The following is a 19,778-nucleotide window of genomic DNA, read 5'->3' on the forward strand; positions in this document are numbered from 1 at the left end:
ACACTCAGCCTGAGACAGACAACTGGTGGGTTCCTGCTTCTCTCTTCCCACCCTTTTCAGGTATCAAGATTTTCCCTGGCTCCCAGGCATCCATCCCCACCCCTGCAGCACATAAAGGTTCTTCTTGGAGGTTTTGTGCTTTTCATCCTTGGGCCCAGTCCTGCAGGTCTGGGCAGATTCTATCCCTGTTGCTCCTCGTTTGTTTCTGGACTCTCCAAATATTGTCTCTGATTATTTCCCTGCTTCCTGCACAGGGTTTTCTGGTTCTCTTCTCACTAGTCACCTTTATGTCAGAATCCTGCTCCCCTCATATTGCTAGGGCCCCCTGTGAGTTTTCCATCTTTCTAAATATTCTGTCCAGAGATGCAGGAACCAAGATTGGGAAGGAAAGGAACTTCCCAACAGCAGCACAGGATTCTCCTACACCTAAGCAGAGAAGAGAAAGGGGCCAGAGAAATATCAGTGTTATTCCCCAATATTCCATTCCACCAGGGGGGTGAAATTTTCTCCCACATAGATGTCAAAACAGTGGGAACCAGGGGGAGGTCAGGTGGGGACACACATCTGAATGGAGAAAGATTTCCCCTCCTCCATTAGGGAGAGGCCTGGATTCCCTTTGGGTGCAAGGGCATTTGAAGAAAAGTCATTCTTTCAAGTTGAGCTTTTATCCCCCAATGGAATCTATGAAACCCCAGGAGGTGAGTAAAGGAAGCAGCTGCATTTCCTTGTGGTCCTAGGGAAAAGATTTCTGCATTCTAATTCTTTTCTTTCTGCTAGGTCCACTGGGAGCCCAGCTTTTCATCAGTTCTCATCTGTGCACACAGCTAAATGGACACTGACATCAGCTGTCAGATGATCTCACTCACAGGAATCCATAGCAACAGGTGAATGAATGGCAGGAGTGCAGCTTAGAAGGGCTGCTTTCCCCACCCCTTACAGAGCACCCAGGGTAGGTAAAACTGCAGCCCCTAAAATGGGGGGAGGGCACACTAATCCAGAACATACTCACTCACACAGAACATTTGTTTATTTTCTCCACCTATATAGCTCAACAACGCAAATCAATTTACAGGGCAGCTGCCCCTTTCACATGAGGAAGAAGACATTCTCTTCCCCTAAAAGAAACACACAATTCGTCACACCTGCCCCCAACCAGTCCTGAAAGCAAGAATGGGCCTTGCACAATGTCCTGAGTCAGTGGATTCTAGCTCTGTCAAACCAGGGGCCATGGGTGTCTTAGAGTCAAGAGCCCCCCAGCTACTAGCTCCCCAGTTCTGAAATATGGGGACTGTCAGCTCAAGCACTTTAGTGAACCTCAGCTGTTGTGATGATAAAATGTAAAAGTGTCTCATATAGTCAGGGCCACTGGGGCTCCCAAAAATGTACAAGGGGACAAAGGAGACACCAAGGGCAATTGGTTTGAAGGGAAGGTAGAGCAGAGAGGTCAGCTCATTTAGTGTGTCTGTTTGGTCACAGGTTTTAAATTTTAGTTTAAAACTATTTTCACTAGCTCAAACAGGATTAAATCAAGTTTATTAAAAAAAAAAAAAAAAAAAAAGCATGCTGGGGACTGAACATGGGCATAGCACAGAGCAAGCCTCATCCTTGATCTCCACTCTGACTTACAGCTGCCTCTGCTGTTCCCATCCTGGGCTACCTGTACGCATAGCTCTGCAAGTGTACCTCTGTTCTGACCAGTAGCTCCCTACTATTCCAGAAATAGGCCTCTCCCAAGCAGAAACAATCAGTCAAAAAGGACAGATAGCATGTGGGAAACAGATCAAGGCAAACTCATTGTAACTTCTAAATCAGACAGAGTCCTCAGGTCTGTAAAGGAAAGTTAAAACCTTCATATTCCGCCTTGACACACACACACACACACACACACACACACGACCCCTCATGCCTGCACATGACCGCAAGCATGCGCACTCACACGCCTACACAAAAGGAGTTATTTCCTTACTGCAGCCATCTTCATCGCTGTGGTCCCCACAGTCATTGTCACCATCACACTGCCACTGAGCAGGGATGCACGTGCACTCGCCAAAGGCACTGACTGCACAAGTAAAGTGACTGCGTCCACAGGAACAGTCTGTGCTGCTTGTTACACCTGCAGAGAGAGAGAAAGAAAATAATCAAATGATCAGAGAGAGGAAGAAGGGACCCCATTGTTTTAAAGAAAGTGAAACATCATCACAACATCACAATTATCCTCCCTCCCCCCCATACACAACACACATGCACATACATATATACAACCCATTGCAAAAAGAAAAACACCCTCCATCCTTACAATGCTGAGCCAAGGGGTCTAAAGATGTGCCCAGATTCTTGGAGTGAAGCTATCCGGATGGAGGTAACAGCACAAAGCAAGCAGCCAGGAAGAGGCCTAGGGATGAGCAATGCACGAAATATTTGGGCTTCCTTAAATGTAATTGTAATTGCCACCTTGTCACCAGCACATCTTTGTTCTTTACTTGAGTCTGGTTCCTATAAGAGCAGACCCCTCCAGACTCTAAAACTGTGATCTGAACTCAACTCCTGACAGTTGCTGTCGCATTGCCTTGTGCACATGGTGGTGGAGCTCATGGAAACAAGAGAAGAACACAGGACCCATCCAAGATGAAACTGAACAAAAGTAAATGTGGGCTGAATCTTCGGGAAGATTTGTAACAGTGAGATGGGTGTGGCTGTGGCATCAACTTCCAAGGGGTCAGGTGGGAGCCCCATCATCTAGAACAACAAAAAGGAGGACAAAGGCCATAGAGAACAGACTATGGGGAATATTCCACCACTAGTCCCTTAGGAATGGATGGACAAGATGTCTTACTAGGCATTTGCATCTTTAATTTCTCTGATTCACAAATCAAGAACTCTTCCAATTTTATCCCAAGTCTCACAACATTGTTGGGGATGCTAAACACTCACATGATTTTCAGATTTCTGCCTTCAATCTTGTGAAGTTTTATTCATATTCAAAATGGTTACCTGTCTCACTGATAAAGATGGGAGATGAAACCACAGACTGCCCTCAGCAAGTTGGCCACCATGTCCCTTTAATCTTTGCAAGTGAAAGTGAGGCTGTCCCCAGCAAAGATAATCACTACTCCCAGGAGAATGCAGAAGGGCCGTAAATGAAACTATAGTGACAGCAGACAGGGTGAATCTGTTAGGTAACAGAATGTTGCCTACTCTTATGATAGTTGACGTTTTACTTAAAGTCCTCCTGGAGTCCTGCAATTACACGAGTATCTCAGCTTGGGGATATTTTAAAGGAAGTTTCTAGTCTCATAGGGAGAAAAGCGTTCACACATGACCCAAGTGCATCCTAAGGGCTCACAAACCAGGAGGAAAATAAAAATAAAACATTTTTTTTTCAATCTCATGATCTTTAGGTGCCTGGCTCAGGATTTTGAACATTTGGGTTTGGCGATACTGGAAATGTGACAGGAAACTGTGGAGTGAGGGGAATGTGGGGAGCAGGAGGAGACTGAGGGGTGTGTTTAGGGGAACACAGTATGGCAGACAAGGAGAATGCGATGGGTAGGAGGCTGTGAGGGGAAAGGGAGGGCAAACAATCTTCTGCTGGGAGCCTACCACTGCCTAGAAAGGCCTACTGCATTATATCTCCATACTCTCAAGTTGTCCTTATCCTAACCCCTTTCTATGGTCACCCCCTCATCAAGCACCAATTACTCTACCATAATGCCCAACAGTACCTGGTAACACATCTCAGCTAGTTTGAATTCTGACTGTGCTCCAAAGGAAAAGATACCTCTTCCCATAAAGCAACAATCTGGGAGATAAAGTAAAGTGGTTGGGACATTACAGTTTCAGTGTTGTCCCCTTCCCACAAAAAAACCAGAATACAAATATAAAAACACAGGATTGGGCCCAGAGCAAGTTTGAGCCAGCCAATTTGAGGTAGCATCTGCCAATAACAAGAGGTCAAGTGCCAAGACAGTCAACTCCCAAACTTGGGGGAAAACTTTTACAAATTATTTTTTAGATGAATGGCAAATTAGAAGTATATTTTTATGGGGAGTTAGTTTTGCTGCCAAATATCAGGATGATGGTGGGGCTTAGAGAACTGAATAACTGCAGCTGTCTAGTAATATTAAGAATTCACTCTGTGTGCTGCAACTGATGACTTTAGTTTGAAAATATTCCTCCCACCCCAGTATAACTGCCATGTCAGCACTCTCTCTGGTCACACTGCATTCACGGTTGTGAGCTGGCAAGTCAGAATGTTACCCAGATGCCATCACTCTGCCCTATGCATTAGAGTCTGTTCTACAGTTGCATAAATAATAGAATCATAGAAATGTAGGGCTGGGAAGGACCACAAGAAGTCATCAAGTCCAGCCCTATGTGGACAACATATACCTAGACCTATTTTATTTGGCCTAAATTGATACATAAAATTGTTAACCCACATGCCTTTTATGATCTTCAGTGGTTTCATACTTTGTGGTTTGTGATTTTTAGTTTTACTGGCTTTGTGGTTATTTCTAATAGTGCATTTTATAAACCCTGATTTACCCAGGCAACCCTACAAGCAGAGGATGCTGCACTGCTGTACAGATACTACAATCCCTCCCCCCAACACTGAGAAATAGGCTTGAATTTTTATATACAAGTTATATTTATGCAATAAACAATTTGTGGCAAAGAACTAATCACAGAAGAACAGTATCTCTCTTCTACAAATATAAAGGGTAAAATCGCACCCCCATTGAAGTCAATGAGAGTTTTGCCCTTGATTTCAATGAGGCAGGATTTCAGTCTCAGCATCCAACAATTTGCTCTATTCTCTCACAGATAGCATACTCAGAACTTTATTGATACTCCCTGTCTATAAAAGGAGACACCCAGAAGACTAAAGATTAGAAGACTGTTCCCCCCAGAGCACTGAATTACCTTGAAGGAAAGTGGAAAAGAGTGCAGTGTGTGTGAGGAGACTCAATGAAGCTTCATTCTTTGCTCTTGAGCGCTCTCTCTAAAAATAGGGCATGTGTGATCGGAAACTAACCAAGTGCCCATCCGTGTGGAACTGTCTCACGTTTCAATCCCAGTCAGCTAAAGGAATCTGGAAATGGGCCGGAAGTCAGGGTGTCTCCCCTCCAGGCAATTAAATCAGCAAGGCAGAAATGTCTCCTTATAACCACATTAGAATGTCACTCACTTGGACTACTGCAGACTCCTTTAATACAGGAACACACACTGGGATCCCCAATCTTGACTTTGCTAAACATTTATCTAGAGCCATTCACTGTGAAGGAAACCAAGATACTCTATCAATTCTATATGTAGCAATCACTTCACCTGTCTCTGAAGCAAAATGGAAGCTGTTTAACAGTGCATAGAAACCCCTAGGCACAGGGAGATAGTAAGAATATTGACACAGTTAGTGGGTTAACAGCACCTCTGACCCTTCCTGCTCTTTTTGAGAACACCACCTCAGGTCTTGGGCCTCAAACTATCTCCTCTCTAGAGGGGGACTCACACAACTTTCCCACTCTCAGACCAGGCTCTGGGCTGCTGTCCCTGTGATCAACCACAATTATCTCAGCAGGACTGACTTCTCTTCAGTGCCTGCAGTTCTGTTCCCTCTCACACCAATCACAGGAGTGTCCAGTAACCAGAACAGCCTTCTTAAAGCAAAATTTTATTTATTTAGGACAAAAGCATTATAGAGAAAACAGATCTTAAAACAAACAAACAAACAAACAACTTATATGCAAGCCTATCTACGTAGGGTTTACCATCTAAAGAGAAGACTTTAACAAATTCAGAGAATGGTAGGTAAGGATCCATGGGAAGAAAATTTAAGGTGAAAAGGAGTTCAGGAGATCTAGCAATTTCTCAGGGAGACAATATTAAAGGCACCACTGAAAACTATCCTGATGCAAAGGAAAGATGGGAAGAACAGTAAGAAGCCAACAGGGGACCGTCAGGAGCTCTTTAATGACCTGAAAATCAAAAAAGAAACCTACAAAAAGTGGAAATACGGATGAAATGCTAAGGAGTAATACAAAACAATAGCACAAGCATGTAGGGACAAAATCAGAAAGGCTAAGGCACAACATGAGTTACACATAGCAAGGGACATAAAAGGCAGTAAATACAGTAGGAGCAAGAAAAAAGATCAAGAAAAGTGTAGGCCTCTACTTAATGGGAAAGGAGCTAATAACTGATGGCTTCAAGAATGCTGAGGTATTTAATGCCTATTTTGCTTAAGTCTGCACTAAAAAACTGATTAGTGACCAGATACTCAACACAATATTAATGACAAGGGAGAAGGAATGCAAGCCAAAATAGAGAAAGAACAGGTTAAAGACTATTGAGATAAGTTAGATGTATTCAGGCTGGCAGGGCTTGATGAAATTCATCCTAGGGTACTTAAGGAACTAGTTGAAGCAATCTCAGAACCAGTAGCAATTATGTTCGACAATTCCTAGAGGATGGGTGAAGTCCCAGAAGACTGGAGAAGGGCAAACATAGTACCTATCTTTACTTCATTTGAGAAGGAAAAAATCAAATGTACAACTACAAAGTGGGAAATAACTGGCTATGTGATAGCACTGCTGAAAAGGATCTGGGGATTGTAATGGATGACAAAATGAGTACCAACCAACAATGTGATGCACTGAAAAAAAGGCTAATATCATTATGTGAGTTATTAACAGGACTGTAATATGTAAGACACGGGAGGTAATTGTTGTGCTCTACTCAGCACTGGAAAGGCCTCAGCTGAAATACTGAGTCCAATTCCAGGTACCACATTTTAGCAAAGGTATGGACAAATTGGAGAAAGAGTCCAGAGGAAAGCAACAATAATAAAAGGTTTAGAAATCTGTGAAGGAAGGTTACAAAAAATGGGCATGTTTAGTCTTGAGAAAAGAAGACTTAGGGGGAGCCTGTCTCCAGTCTTCAAATATGTTAAGGAAAGTTATAAACTAGAGGGTGATCCATTGTTCTCCATGTCCACTGAAGGTAGGACAAGTAGTAAGGGGCTTAATCTGCAACAAAAGAAATTTGGTTTAGATATTAGAAAAATCTTTTTAACTATAGGGGTAGTTAATGCAGTTGATGCAGGGTTGCCGGGTGTTCGTTTTTTTACCAGAAAGTCCAGTCAAAAAGGGAATATGGCAGTGTCTGGTTACCACAGGTGGGGGGAGGCACCAGGCTATCAACCCACTCCAGCCATGGGCTTAGTTTGGGACAGCATTGCCTCCTTCCCCCCCTTCCCCCGCCAAATGTGCCCTCACCCCCAATTTCTGCAAGGGCCAAGCAAGATTTGCTCTGCTCAACCTGTCAGGGAGGAGGGGGGCTCTGTCCTTCACAGGCTGCGCAGGCTCATGGGCCCCTCTCCCTGGCTGAGGCTGGCAGCTCCGGGACACTGCCTCCTGGGTCCTAGTGCCTGTCAATATCCTCTTCTCCATGTGCTGCGTCCTGTTTCTGTACAATAGTGAGTGCCCAGGGTGCAGGGCAAAAGGAAGGAGGGAGGCTGGGTAGGGCCTGGGGAAGAGAACGAGATAGGGTAGGGTTGCCATTTGTCCGAGTTTTACCTGGAAAGTCTATTTTTTGGCTTCTGTGTCTGGGTGCCATTGAGGGTTGCCAGGTGTCCAGTTGTTGGGACCTGGCAACCTTAAATGGCACCCGAACCAAAAGTCCAATTACTGCAAGGCAGGGGAAGGTGCTGGGTCATTAACCCATGCTAGCCCCTGCTCAGCCAAGGCCACCTCCTACATGCAGGCAGGCTCCTTGAGGTGATCCAGTGTGCTGTGGGGAGAGAGGAGCAGCAGTGGGGAAGAGGTGGAGCCGGGGTGGGGCCTCAGGGGAAGAGGTGGGGCAGAGGGAAGGGCCTTGGCATCCGGTCATTAGCATTTAGAAAGGTGGCAACCCTATGCATTTCATTGCTAGAAAGACACCAACAAACTGGAGGGAAGCTAAAAGGAAAGATTATGCGGGAGGCAGGGGGAGGAAGGTAAATCATAGGACTGGAAGGGATCTCGAGAGGTCATCTAGTCCAGTCCCCTGCACTTCTGGCAGGGTTAAGTATTATCTAGACCATCCCTGACAGCTGTTTGTCTAACCTGTTCTTAAAATCTCCAATAATGGAGATTCCACAACTTGCCAAGGCAATTTATTCCAGTGCTTAACTACCCTGACAGTTAGGAAGTTTTTCCTCAATATGTATAAAGTCTTTGGAAGAATGTGGGGGTGTGTCACAGCTGGCTGACCCTTTAAGGACAGTCAGGCCCAGTCTTGCTTGTGATGGATGCATCCATCCTTGCTTGTGATGGATGAAACCCCCTCCTCCCATTGATCCTGATAGGCTAGAGATCAAATGGCAATTATTAAGCCTAGTCCAACTGAGACAAAGAGTCCTTTATTTCATACTTGTTTTGGACTGTGACTTTGGATTCTGCTACCCTGAAAGGGGGCTGAATGCTTGTAGTGACCTGGCCAGAGGGTAAGCCACCAGAGAAGGCTGGTGACATCATCAGGGAAACTGAGGCAGAACAACTGCAGTGCTGTGCTCACCATGTGGAGGCACATGGGTGTGAACTAATACTCTAAAATATTTGAAGGATCTGAACCCCAATAATAGAGAGTACTATTTTAAGATTGTACAACAGGTGAACTAGGATTAATGGGATGAAGATAATGGAAAAATTTAGGCAGCGTTTTTTTGATTACATAAATAAAATAGAGTTCTGATAGTGAAACTTGTGCGGCTGTGAAATAGCTTCCCTAGGGAAGGTGCGGAAACCTCACTGCTGGGGGTATATAAAAATTACACTGGACAAGACACCAGAAAAGTTCTGCTGCCGCCCTAGAAGATACTCAAAAAGGCCTTTTTCATCTCTCTACTCCAGGACCGCACAAGTGCTTGACAGTTTGTTTGAGGCATGGGTTAGAATTCATGTTTTCAGTAAGGTTTGGGGCAAATTCTGTAGCATGCCCCTGTAACAGTGTTTGTAGCACCCACTGACCTGGAATACGCCTTGTAACCACAGAACAGTTTTGTAGCTATACCCTCTTAAGAGCTGAGCTTGATTTTGCATCATGTCGTCTCTTGAGGTTTAGGGCAGTTCCCTGAGCTTAGAATTGCCCTGAGCATAGTTAGGCTGGAATAAAATTCCCTTTCTGGTGTGTAGGATGTTGCTTCCCTGAATCAGTTTCTATAGCAAATGGCTACACTTTCTTTGCTTGTTTATCTTGAGGGAGACTGAAGATTTTGGATTTTTCCTCTCTTCCCCAAATAGCAGTTTTCCACTGAAGAAGAGTACAGTTAATCCAGCTTTAGAAGAGGGATTTGCTGACCATTGTTTAAACAGAGAGCTCTACCAGCAGACACTGGAGAAGGAACATTAAACCAACACATTCTGATGTCACAAAGGGCACTGTTCACTGATAAAGGCCACCAATAGTGGGAGAAACTGAACTAACTTGTCCTGGGTATACCCTGGCCTCCAGAGATTTGACATCTGATTAGGATGCAAGTTATACAAACTTCTTAAGGTACCACTTGTACGGACAGGCCAATAGTATCTAAGGTTTCAGCACCGCTCCCTCAATTTTGTGTTCTGGGGGAAGTGTCACAGACATTCCCGCTAGAAAGACAGTTTCCCTTGTGAGACAGGTTTTGAGGTGTCTATTTTGGGGTTTCCCAATAAGGATTCTAACTCTTTGTGTCTTGAGGTTCTATTACTCTTAATCTGTAAAAGAAGGCTACCACACTCCTGAGAACCAGCCATTTCTTAATCAAACATGTGTCCAGGTAAAGCCCTGTGAGGGGGGATTGGTAAACTAGAGTAGATGTTCAGCTTCCTCTAAATTCAAGTTTATTACAATTGATTTAGAGGGCTCATCACCTTCAGAGAGCATAATCTAGCCCAAGTCTGGCCTTTTCTTTTTCCTCAGATTGCAAGCAGCCCAACCCTCCAACTCATTCTATAACAGTGACATATGTATGCATGTGGAGGAGTCTGAAAGAAGTTTGTACTCAATAGAGGTCACATTTGTGCTTACAGGGCCAAGTCCAGCAAATTCAGTAGATCTGGGTTATACCATAAGGAAGACAAGTGCAAAAAGATTACAGTCAATTAAGATTTTAAGGCAGCGAAGAACATATGAATTAATGCTAGCAAATGGGATTCAGGGAAAGTGGAGGGTAAACAAATATAAGAAAAATTGGTAAAAGACGGGAGAGACTAGAATTAATAACTAAAGGGGACAAGACACAGGAGGCTTTTTAAAAATAGATCTTAAAAATAAAGAAGTTTGGACACTTAGGGCCAAATCCTGCTTTCATTGAATTGTCACCAACTTCATCAGAAGCCAGAGCCAGCATTTAGCAAATAATGAAGAGCTTATAGAAAGAGTTATTCGTAAACAACTGATACGGCAATATTTGGAAAATGGAATATAAGCCTCAAGAACTGGATGCTCAGGAAGTAGAGATGCCTTAGAGCTACTTTCCTCTCCCTTTAAGTTATATACTCACACCTTGTGTGAGAGAACACTGGAACGCAAGATTTCTAAATTCTAGTCCCTCTTCTACCACTGACTCACTGCAATATCTTGGGCAAGTTATTTCTTTTCATCTGTAAAATGTACTACTTCAGCAGGATGCCTGCCTTAAGGCTTACTGCATGCTGGCAAAGTGGTTTGGTATCTCTGCCTACTACAGAAGGGCAGAATATTATCATCATAAAATCTTGCTACTTACAAAACTAATTCAACTTGTCTTCGTTATGAACACATGATCAAACTCTGGCTAAAGGACCATAAACAAAGGGTAATGAGAAGTGGCAATATGTCAAGCTGTGGCGGGGTGGAGGTGCTAGTAGATACCGCTGGGAACAGTGTTAGATTCATTAGTAATCTGAAGGAGAGTAAATGGCATGTTAAAGAAGTCTGCAGATGATACCAAAATAGGACATGCTGCAAACACCACTGAGGGCAGAAAAGTAATACAAAAGGGACTTTAAAAGATTAGAAACTTGGGCAGGAAATTAAGATTCAACCTAGAAAAATGCAGCTAATGCATCTGGTGGAAAATAATTGGAAACAGACTCTCAAATACTCTGAAGGAAGTAAAAATCTAGGAAGCAGCAATGCTTAGAGAAACTAATGCGCGACAACAGAAAAGTTAGACATGGGTTTACAGCACAATATTGCAACCAAAAAGATAGGTATGGGCTACATATGCAGAGGCCTGGCATCATGAAACTGAGAGGTCCCTCCGTAAATAGATCTGAAATAAAACATTCAATTTTAGGTACCTCAGTATCAGAAAAACAGAGAAAATAGAGGGAATTCTGAGAACAACAAGATTAATCAGGATGCTGAAGGGATTTAAGAGGAAAAATTAACATAGTATATACCTGAATAAGTGACAACTAAGGGAAGACACAGCAATAACCACCTATGAATATCTGAAGGGGTAATTAAATACCAATAAAGGAGAGGGATTATTCAGGGTGACCACAGGGGTAAAATTATGAGTAATGAAGTGCAATGAAGAAAGGAAACATTTAGGCTGACCATCAACATTTCAATCCTCACTGTAAGATGTATTAGGTTGTGGTATTGTCTCCCTAGGGAAAGCATGGAAGCCCCATCACTTGAACCACTTAACACAAAACTGGACAAAGTACCTGGAGAACAGACTGTAGAAAACAATCTTGCCTTGCAATGGCTCACAGGGAGGTGTGGAGTGTGAAAAGGGGATGGACTATATAAAAACCAATAAGATTTTCTCAGCTTTAGTGACTATGTCTATATATGAGAACTGCTTAAGGGAAGCCTAAATGGAGCAGATTCTACTATCTTGAGCCTGAACAAGCAGCTCTCACAGATGCTGTGATGGAGCAGAAGTGGTGTGGGAGTGAAAATTAGCTGCATGCTCCACAGCAGGGCTTACTGCATGTCTAGTATAGTAGGGCATGGATCTGGGTCTAGGGTGGGAGAGCACTGAGCTGAGGCAAAAAGAGAAGGTTTGTTAGCCTGGGCGGCTGAAGAGAGCCATCCATGTGCTCCAAGCCCATATCTATTTCTTCCAAGCATTTCCTGGCCAGAGGACACCGCTCCCCAATTCTGAGGTTGGATCACAGTTCTGTTTTCCCTTCCTACCACCTTGCCCTGAAGGTGAGGCAGAAGAAGCCTGATGCAACGGCCTGAGTAAGAATCTTGCAAATGGGCACTTTTCCCTCCTGGTTTAGGAGGAGACCCTCATCCATCTGTGGTTATCTGCCAAGCTAGGGCCACCCATAAACTCTCAGTATGGAAACAGGAGCCCTTCAGAGGCCAAAACATCAGGCTATCAAATATAAAACAAATTGTCTCAGTTACAACCGGTCTCATAGCCTAAACCCTAGTTCCAATGTCAGGTAAGAAGTTTTCCATATCAGCTAGGCAACTGCTAAATCTGTTGCTCCGAATAACTGGTGTGGCAAGGCCCATTTATTTAAAGGAAAATAAAGTCACTCAAAAGTTCAAACAGTGCCATCTCCACACGTTGCCTGGAATGAGCTATATCCAAGGGTCTGGACTAGACTAAAAGAAACAAGAAAAACGCCTTCATTCTTTAAATCCCAGATTCTCTTGCCTTAGGTTTGTACACTTCAGTGATATTTTCTCTGCATTTGGTTGCCATTGGATAACAGGATTCACACTGTTATATGGGGGTTATCAAGACATCTCACTTCGACCCAGTTAAAAGGCCTCCACTGTCACTCTAATAGTGCCAAATACAACGTCACACGAATCACAACCCAGGTCTTTTTAGATGGCTCCAAGTGCTTGCCAAGGGATACTCCTAATCCAAGCAATCCAACATGATACCAGCCTCTTGAACCAGTCTTCAAGCATCATGAGCTTGGGGGTTAAAAACCCAATGACAATATCAGTGAGCATATTTTTGTTCTAATACCAGAACCTCTATCCTTCAGAGAAGGATTTGGAATGGCTTAGTCTTCAAGGTTGCACTTTTGCCACTCTCTTCACAAGAGTTTCTGATATCATTAGATCCTGAGAAAGGCAGTTTACATCCTCACAGCTCCAGAGAGGAAGGGCATAATGCCTTCTCCTTGTAGAATGTACTTCCGATTGCTATTAGACATATTTTCTGTCTTGCCATTTGGTTTGCTGCAGCTTTTGCCTTCTCTTAAGCATAGACCATTTTGTACGAGCTATGTTATAAAGCGCTCAGCGACTCTTGAAGGATACTGTAGAGAAATCCCTTTTGCTTTTAGCCTTGAGTGGCTTTGTCTTGCTTAGTTACAAACTCCTATGAAATGCAACCAGTAGCTATTTCCTACCACAGAAATACAGAGTTACAATGAAACATCTTAGGGATAAATCTAAAGTGTCTACCCAAAATGATAAATGACTGTCACACAAGACCACTCCACTCAGGCGCATTAAATGGCAATGAGCCACCAATCAGAAAGAGGTAAACATGAATATGTTGCTCCTGTATAATGTGGTCCAGAGCTGCCACCACCAAACTCTGAAAACACTAGTCAGAGAACTCATAGTTAGGACATCACCTTCAAGACAGAATGTAAACGATTCAATCCCTAAAAATTCTAACACAGCTGAATGCTTCATAACTCTAACCCAGTACTAAATACCTTGCAAAAGTTAGCAAGGTAACTTCTCAAGGTAACCTCAGCAACATGAGACAAGTGACCATCCATCTCTTTCACTCAGATGCAGTTTTCTCACAGCCTCCCAACCAGCATGGGACAGCAAATAAAGCCATTCGCTGCTCATTCCCATTCATGAAATGACACAGGAAAGTTAAACAGTTAACCATTCTTCCCCTTTCCACTACTAGGCAACCTTATCAAACACTGGACAACTGCTAAGTCCCTGCTAGATGACTGGGCAAGAGGAGCAATATTTTGTTTTAACAGAAGACCCAGAGCTAGGAGGTATTTGAGATGTATTTCACACCCTGCAGTGTGGAGTGTCCTAATGAATTTCAATAATCACCTTCCATAGGGAATGAAATTTGTTGAGCATTCAACCAAGGATCCCCCTTCTTGCTTTACAACTCCTAATCCATCCCCGCAGAATATTGGCAGCACTTTGCTCCATCCCAAATGCTTCCCCAGTTACAGGATTCATGGTGCCAAGGTTTCACTCCTAGGAACTTTCCAATTATCTACCTTTCAGAGAGATATTTCCCCTAATCCATAGGCAGAGGGATTCCTCCAACCTTTCCATTCCAGACAACTCCATAAAGGACATAGGCTTTCAGGATTCAGGGAGATGGTTCTCCAGTTGTGTTGGGTGAATCAGTGGCTAGCCACATGGTGTGGTCTCCTCCTAGATCCCAGTTGCCAAACTATATTAGAAGACACTAAAAATATTAAAGACTTTTTCAATATTTATTCCCTCTGTAAACAATTGCTGTGGTTGCTAAAGGGAGGGTTATGAGATCACCAATAGGAGAAGAGGGGGCCAGAGGTATCCCTGAGCATCTCTGTTGAGGTCGACATAATGAAGAGTTTGAGAAACCTCATGAGTCAGGGCATAAGCCAACCACTAACCGCCCAGGATTAAGAAGAAACTTCCTCTGTAGCATTTGATACTGGCCACTCTCAGAGACAGAATATTGGATGAGATGGGCCATTAGTCTAATTAAATATGGCAGGTCCTATGAGAGACCCAACTCCTCCCTACTTCCAGACCTCAAAACCCCACTACCTGATTCTCAATGTTTCATTCAGAAAGGGCTCTGCAGACCCCCACAGGTCAAACAGACTATAAACCAAACAGTTAGAGAATTACTTCCTTATTATGGCACTGACAAAAAGGGTCCTGGTTTTCACTGATTTTTCACAAAGGATTTCACTGATCTTTCTGTTATCCATCCAGGGACTAAAAACTTACCCCAGCAGCAGCTATTTTCTCATAACCCAAGAGACAAACCAGCAGTCACTCCCTCCTCCATCCATTACTGAGTCATTTCTTGGATCCTTTCAGAATCAGAGCCTCAGAATTATTTCACAAGTCAGGAAACTTTAGAGCTCTGCCCTACCACTGTTTAGCATGAGGTTTAGGAGCTGAATGCAAGGAAGGGTACAACATCTAACAAAAAACCCTTTGACATATGTCACCCATGCCAGTAACATAGGAGACTGGCAGTTTGAGTGACATATATTAATTCCTCCCCCTCCTATCTCAAGCTCTCTTTGTTTCAATCACTCAAGCATTAACTTTCAGAGCAAGCTGAAACTTCCAGAACTGTTCTAGAACTTCCCCCTATAATGGCAATATTATCATCATCCTTTTACATGCCCTATTGACGGAATATAGGGACAAACATTCTTTCCCAAATATCCCTGGCGTGTCTTTTCCAAGCTGCCAGTCTCTCTCTGGAATTCACAAATCACCTTGGTCAGCAGTTGGGAGGCACACCTGTCATCTCAGAATGTATACATCTACTACAGCACTCTCAGTCTGACTAGGCTCAAAGTTGAAGTTTCTCTTAGCTCTCAAGCCTTTGGAGGAGTCTCCTCTGGCTGTGGGTTGCCAGGATTAAGTATGATAACATAATTTGGTTCCTGGAGATCTTTTTGCAGATTGTCTCCTACTATTATGAGAATGAAGGTGCTGCCAGTACAGTCATTTTCTACCTTAACTTTAATCAAGTTGAATTGGCTCTTTTTCTATGTCACATCCCACATCACCCATGATCCCACATCACCTTTTGGATAATAAAGCACACACCAGCAGGGAAATCAACACCCTAATATCTCTAGCACATAGCTGATTCTCAACTCCCTCAGTCCTTCATTCCATTTGCCAACAATTCCTTATCACATTTTCTCTGAAGAAATTGGTTCCATTCTCTTCAGGTTCACAGGCTTCTCTCACTTTCCTCTGCCCACTGCCCAAATCTCCACGCTGTTCTGTTCATCCCATATCCAGTCCATCAGTGCTTGTTGGCACATTCCTGAGGGTCTCCTCAACAAAGGAAGAGCATCTTACATTTAAGGTATTCAGGCCATCACACCTCTCGATTTGCATTTAAAAAGCATCTATAAGTTATAAGGGCATGGGGTGTTATTTTTGATCAGGCTATCAAGCTTCCTGCTACATTGGTATGACGAAGTGGAAATTTTATGTACTATTTTTATGAATCCTATGTGTGCCTCGACTTTCCCTATATTTTGTATGGCTACCCAAGGACTAGTTACTCTCAAGGCAGGCTGGAAGACATAGGTATGAATGTCACTTAGCTGGCTGAGCCTGAATGAGTCACTAAAAAAGACTGCCTGAGGTCAATCCCATATCAGTGGAAAATCCATGAAGACAATGGATAACCCAATCACCAGGACATTGACACCTAGCAGCCAATGACCCAGAGGGATCTGGATTTCCCCACATCAGAGCAGGGAATCTGTGCAAAGATCCCAACTTGAGAACAAAGAACTAGGAAGGTATGAAGTGTGGGGGTAAGAGTTGGCTGCTGGAAGGAGAATGGACTCTCACCTGGGAACTGACCAAGGTGGTCAGATTAAGGTCTGGTCTATACTAGGAAATTAGGTCAGTATAACTATGTCACTTAGGAGTGTGAAAAATCCACACCCCTAAGAGATGCAGTTAAGCTGACCTAACCTCCGGAGTAGACAGCACTAGATTGACAGAAGAATTCTTCCATTGACCTAGTACCGCCTCGTGGGGAGATGGAGTACCTACACCAATGGGAGAATCCCTCCCGCTGGCATAGGTAGTGACTACACTGAAGCACTACTTCAGTGCGCTGTACTTGTCCATACGTAGACACACCCTGAGAGAGAGACAGAACCTGAACATGGAGTTTGCTACAGCTAGGCTGGGTTCTGGGCTAGCCAGAATGGGACTGGACTATGCATGAACCTTCATTTCTCTATGTTAACCTAAGGATTTCCTATGCTTTGTTCCAGCTGACTAATAACACCCCCTCTCCCGCTTTTGACAATGCTGTTTGAGTGACTGCAAATACTTGGTGAGGTGCATTTATCCCTGAAGGGCACACATGTCTCTCCCAGCAATCTGTCTCAGCTGGACTCGCTGAACAGAGCTCACGGTGTGAAGCACGAGTGCTGAAGCTCCAGAGGTTCAGTCTTAGGAGGCAGTGAGGCCGCGTGGCCCACCCTGAAAGAAGAATGAGACCCTTTGTGGGTCTGGCACACTGAAGGGGTTCCTCCAAGAATCTGTTCCAAAGCTGGGGGTGTAGCACCCATCCCGGGGATCTGTGAAAACTGGTTCCTTGGGGAATGCTAAGTCAAAGAAAGAAAAAAGGAAAAATAAATAGGTAGATAGATCGTACAGTGAGCTGACAGTAGTTAAGGTAGGTCTCTCTCTGATTTATTTTGGGAGGGTGTTCCCAGGCATTGGGCTGCTGTTAAAAATTTCTGTCTTCTCTTTCAGGACATGTGACTGTCCTTTCCCACATTCATTGCTGATTTACCCCATTCATGCCCCAAATCTAGTTCCACTTCTCTCTCTCTCTCTCACACACACACGCACGCACACGCACGCACACACACGCACACACACGCACACACACGCACACACACGCACACACACGCACACACACGCACGCACACACACGCACACACACAGAGTCAACATCGCAGCAGTCACACCTCCTTAATAAATAATAAAGCTCATCAGTATTACAGGACCCTCAGTAGTGGGTGATCTTACACACAAGCAGGACTGCAATGCCTAAGCACCACAGGGTGAGGAGAGGACAGGGGCTCTGTCTTAAAACGGCCTATTTTGGCTTTTGTGGGTTGCAGTCAGACTTTTCCCATCATTATGGTATGACAGAGAGAGGCCAGGCTCCCGGGACAGGACAGAGACTGTTCTCTTAGAGGGTTGGTTTAAGGGGGTTATTTTGGTCCTCTCTGAAGAAGCCATCATGTTGGTAGTGGAGTATCTGAGCTGTGTAGTTCCCCAGCTCTCTACCACACTAGAGACTAAGACACAAACCACAATGGCCCAGCTTAGCAGAAGAGTTCTCTAGGGAAGGGATAGGATACGCAGTGTGGTTTTATGGTGAGAAGGAGGCAGAAACTCATTTTTGTAATCCCACAGGCAGAGGGACTTCAAAAGCAAGAACCACAAGATAAATGGAGCTATCTTGGGAGAGAGAGTTTTCTATAAAGCTTTAAAAAAAAAAAAAAAAAAAAAAGCAAACACTTGGTATGATGTTACCCTCAGAGGGTGAGCGGCAAGGGGGCAATTATTAACTGCCCACATTGAGCTGGCGATGGCAGAGCCGGACTGGGCCTGGCAGGAACAGTACCTCAGAGCCACAAAGACATCACAGCAATCCTGCTGCTTACCAGAAAACTGGAAAAAATTAACTTAAAAGTAAAAAGAAACCATGACCAGTTAAAAAAATATTCAAACACAATATGTTTTACGGGCTCAGATAGCACCAGCTCTTTCCAACAGAACTGCCAGCAGGAAAAACCAAGAACCTCGGCAGTCGGGTTACTGCAGGGCGTCCATGCCTTGCATCCTACTCTTAGCAGAAGATACCAGCCCCTATTCAGCCCATCTGAGTGCACTTGCCTGCTGTTTAGGCAACTCATGAACCACCGTCCTGAGACTCCCACTGCACCTGGGCTTCAGCCTCCTTTGCAGTATTTAGAAAGGCATTATTAAATTCTTCAGCTTTGGCTGAAGGAAGCAAATCTCTCTGGCCTCTCCCAGATCTCTGTGTCTACGCACCTGCAAACTCTCTGGTTCATTCTCATTCACACCTCAGAACCACTTGCAATGTTACTAAGGAGCATCAGGGCACCCCCAAAAGGTCATATCACACTCCTCATATCCGTGCCCAGAAACTGGGTTTCACATCAACCTGAGGAGAAAGAACAACAGAGATGGAAGAAAAAAGGCTGCCCGGTTAGAGATCCAAAATTTGACTAGGGGTCTATATCCTAGGTACTTCTATGGCTCCCATCACTATAATATCAGAGGGCCTCACATATATTAATGAATCTATCCTCAATACTTTTGGGAGTTAGGGAAGTATTATCACCACTTTACGGACAGGGAATGGAGGCAAAGCGGTTTGGGGTCTGATTTTTAGGATTGCTGAGTACCCACATCTCATTGGAGGTGCTCAAAGCCTCTGCAACTCAAGTCTTAGGTGACTTGCTCAATGACACACAAGGAGTCTGTGCCAGAGCTAGGAAATTAGCCCAGATCCTCCCAAGTTCCAGTCCAGTGCCTTAACCACAAGACCATCCGTCTCACACATGTAGGTCCCTGCCCCTAAACGATTCATTAAAACCCAAACTCTCTGGAAAACAAATCACTGTCATGCACTCATGATAGGATTTACACACTCCATTCGGGAAGTCAAAATAAAGCCTCCTGCTCCACTTCAGCCATTGAAGTGCAACTACTCCTCTCCCCTTATGCCATTTGATCCAAATGAAACGGGATCTGCATCCTGCCACCCCAAAGGCTGGCCAGAGTTAGACTTGAGACACTCCTGGGGATCCCAAGTTCCTATACTAGCCTTATAATTATTAAAAATCTAACATTAAAGCAAGCCCAGCCCTGAAGCCTTTGTTGATCTAATAAACACTGGAATTAGATTTCTTCTCAGTGAAAAGGCTGTCTGGCCTGCTGGCACAAAGCCAACACTTAAATGCTACTGTTGCTCAGAGCCCTAAATTGGTTTTGGATCTAGGGAGTTTGCGTTGATCCACAGCCAAAAGAAACATGGAAACTGGAGG

At 44.0% G+C, this 19,778-nt stretch overlaps 1 protein-coding gene across 1 annotated transcript in view; it reads right to left on the reverse strand.

The window, feature by feature from the left end:
* LRP4 (LDL receptor related protein 4) overlaps positions 1 to 19,778 on the reverse strand; it is a 101,710-nt gene that overhangs the window by 51,983 nt on the left and 29,949 nt on the right. Inside the window, exon 2 of the mRNA XM_067558085.1 lies at positions 1,967 to 2,113. Within this exon, the coding sequence (XP_067414186.1) occupies positions 1,967 to 2,113 (147 nt within the window). The remainder of the gene's footprint in view (positions 1 to 1,966; positions 2,114 to 19,778) is intronic.

The sequence above is a fragment of the Emydura macquarii genome, unplaced genomic scaffold (assembly GCF_026122565.2).
Source record: "Emydura macquarii macquarii isolate MOO-44397 ecotype Brisbane River unplaced genomic scaffold, CSIRO-AGI_Emac_v2 contig_1876, whole genome shotgun sequence".
NCBI lineage: Eukaryota > Metazoa > Chordata > Testudines > Chelidae > Emydura > Emydura macquarii.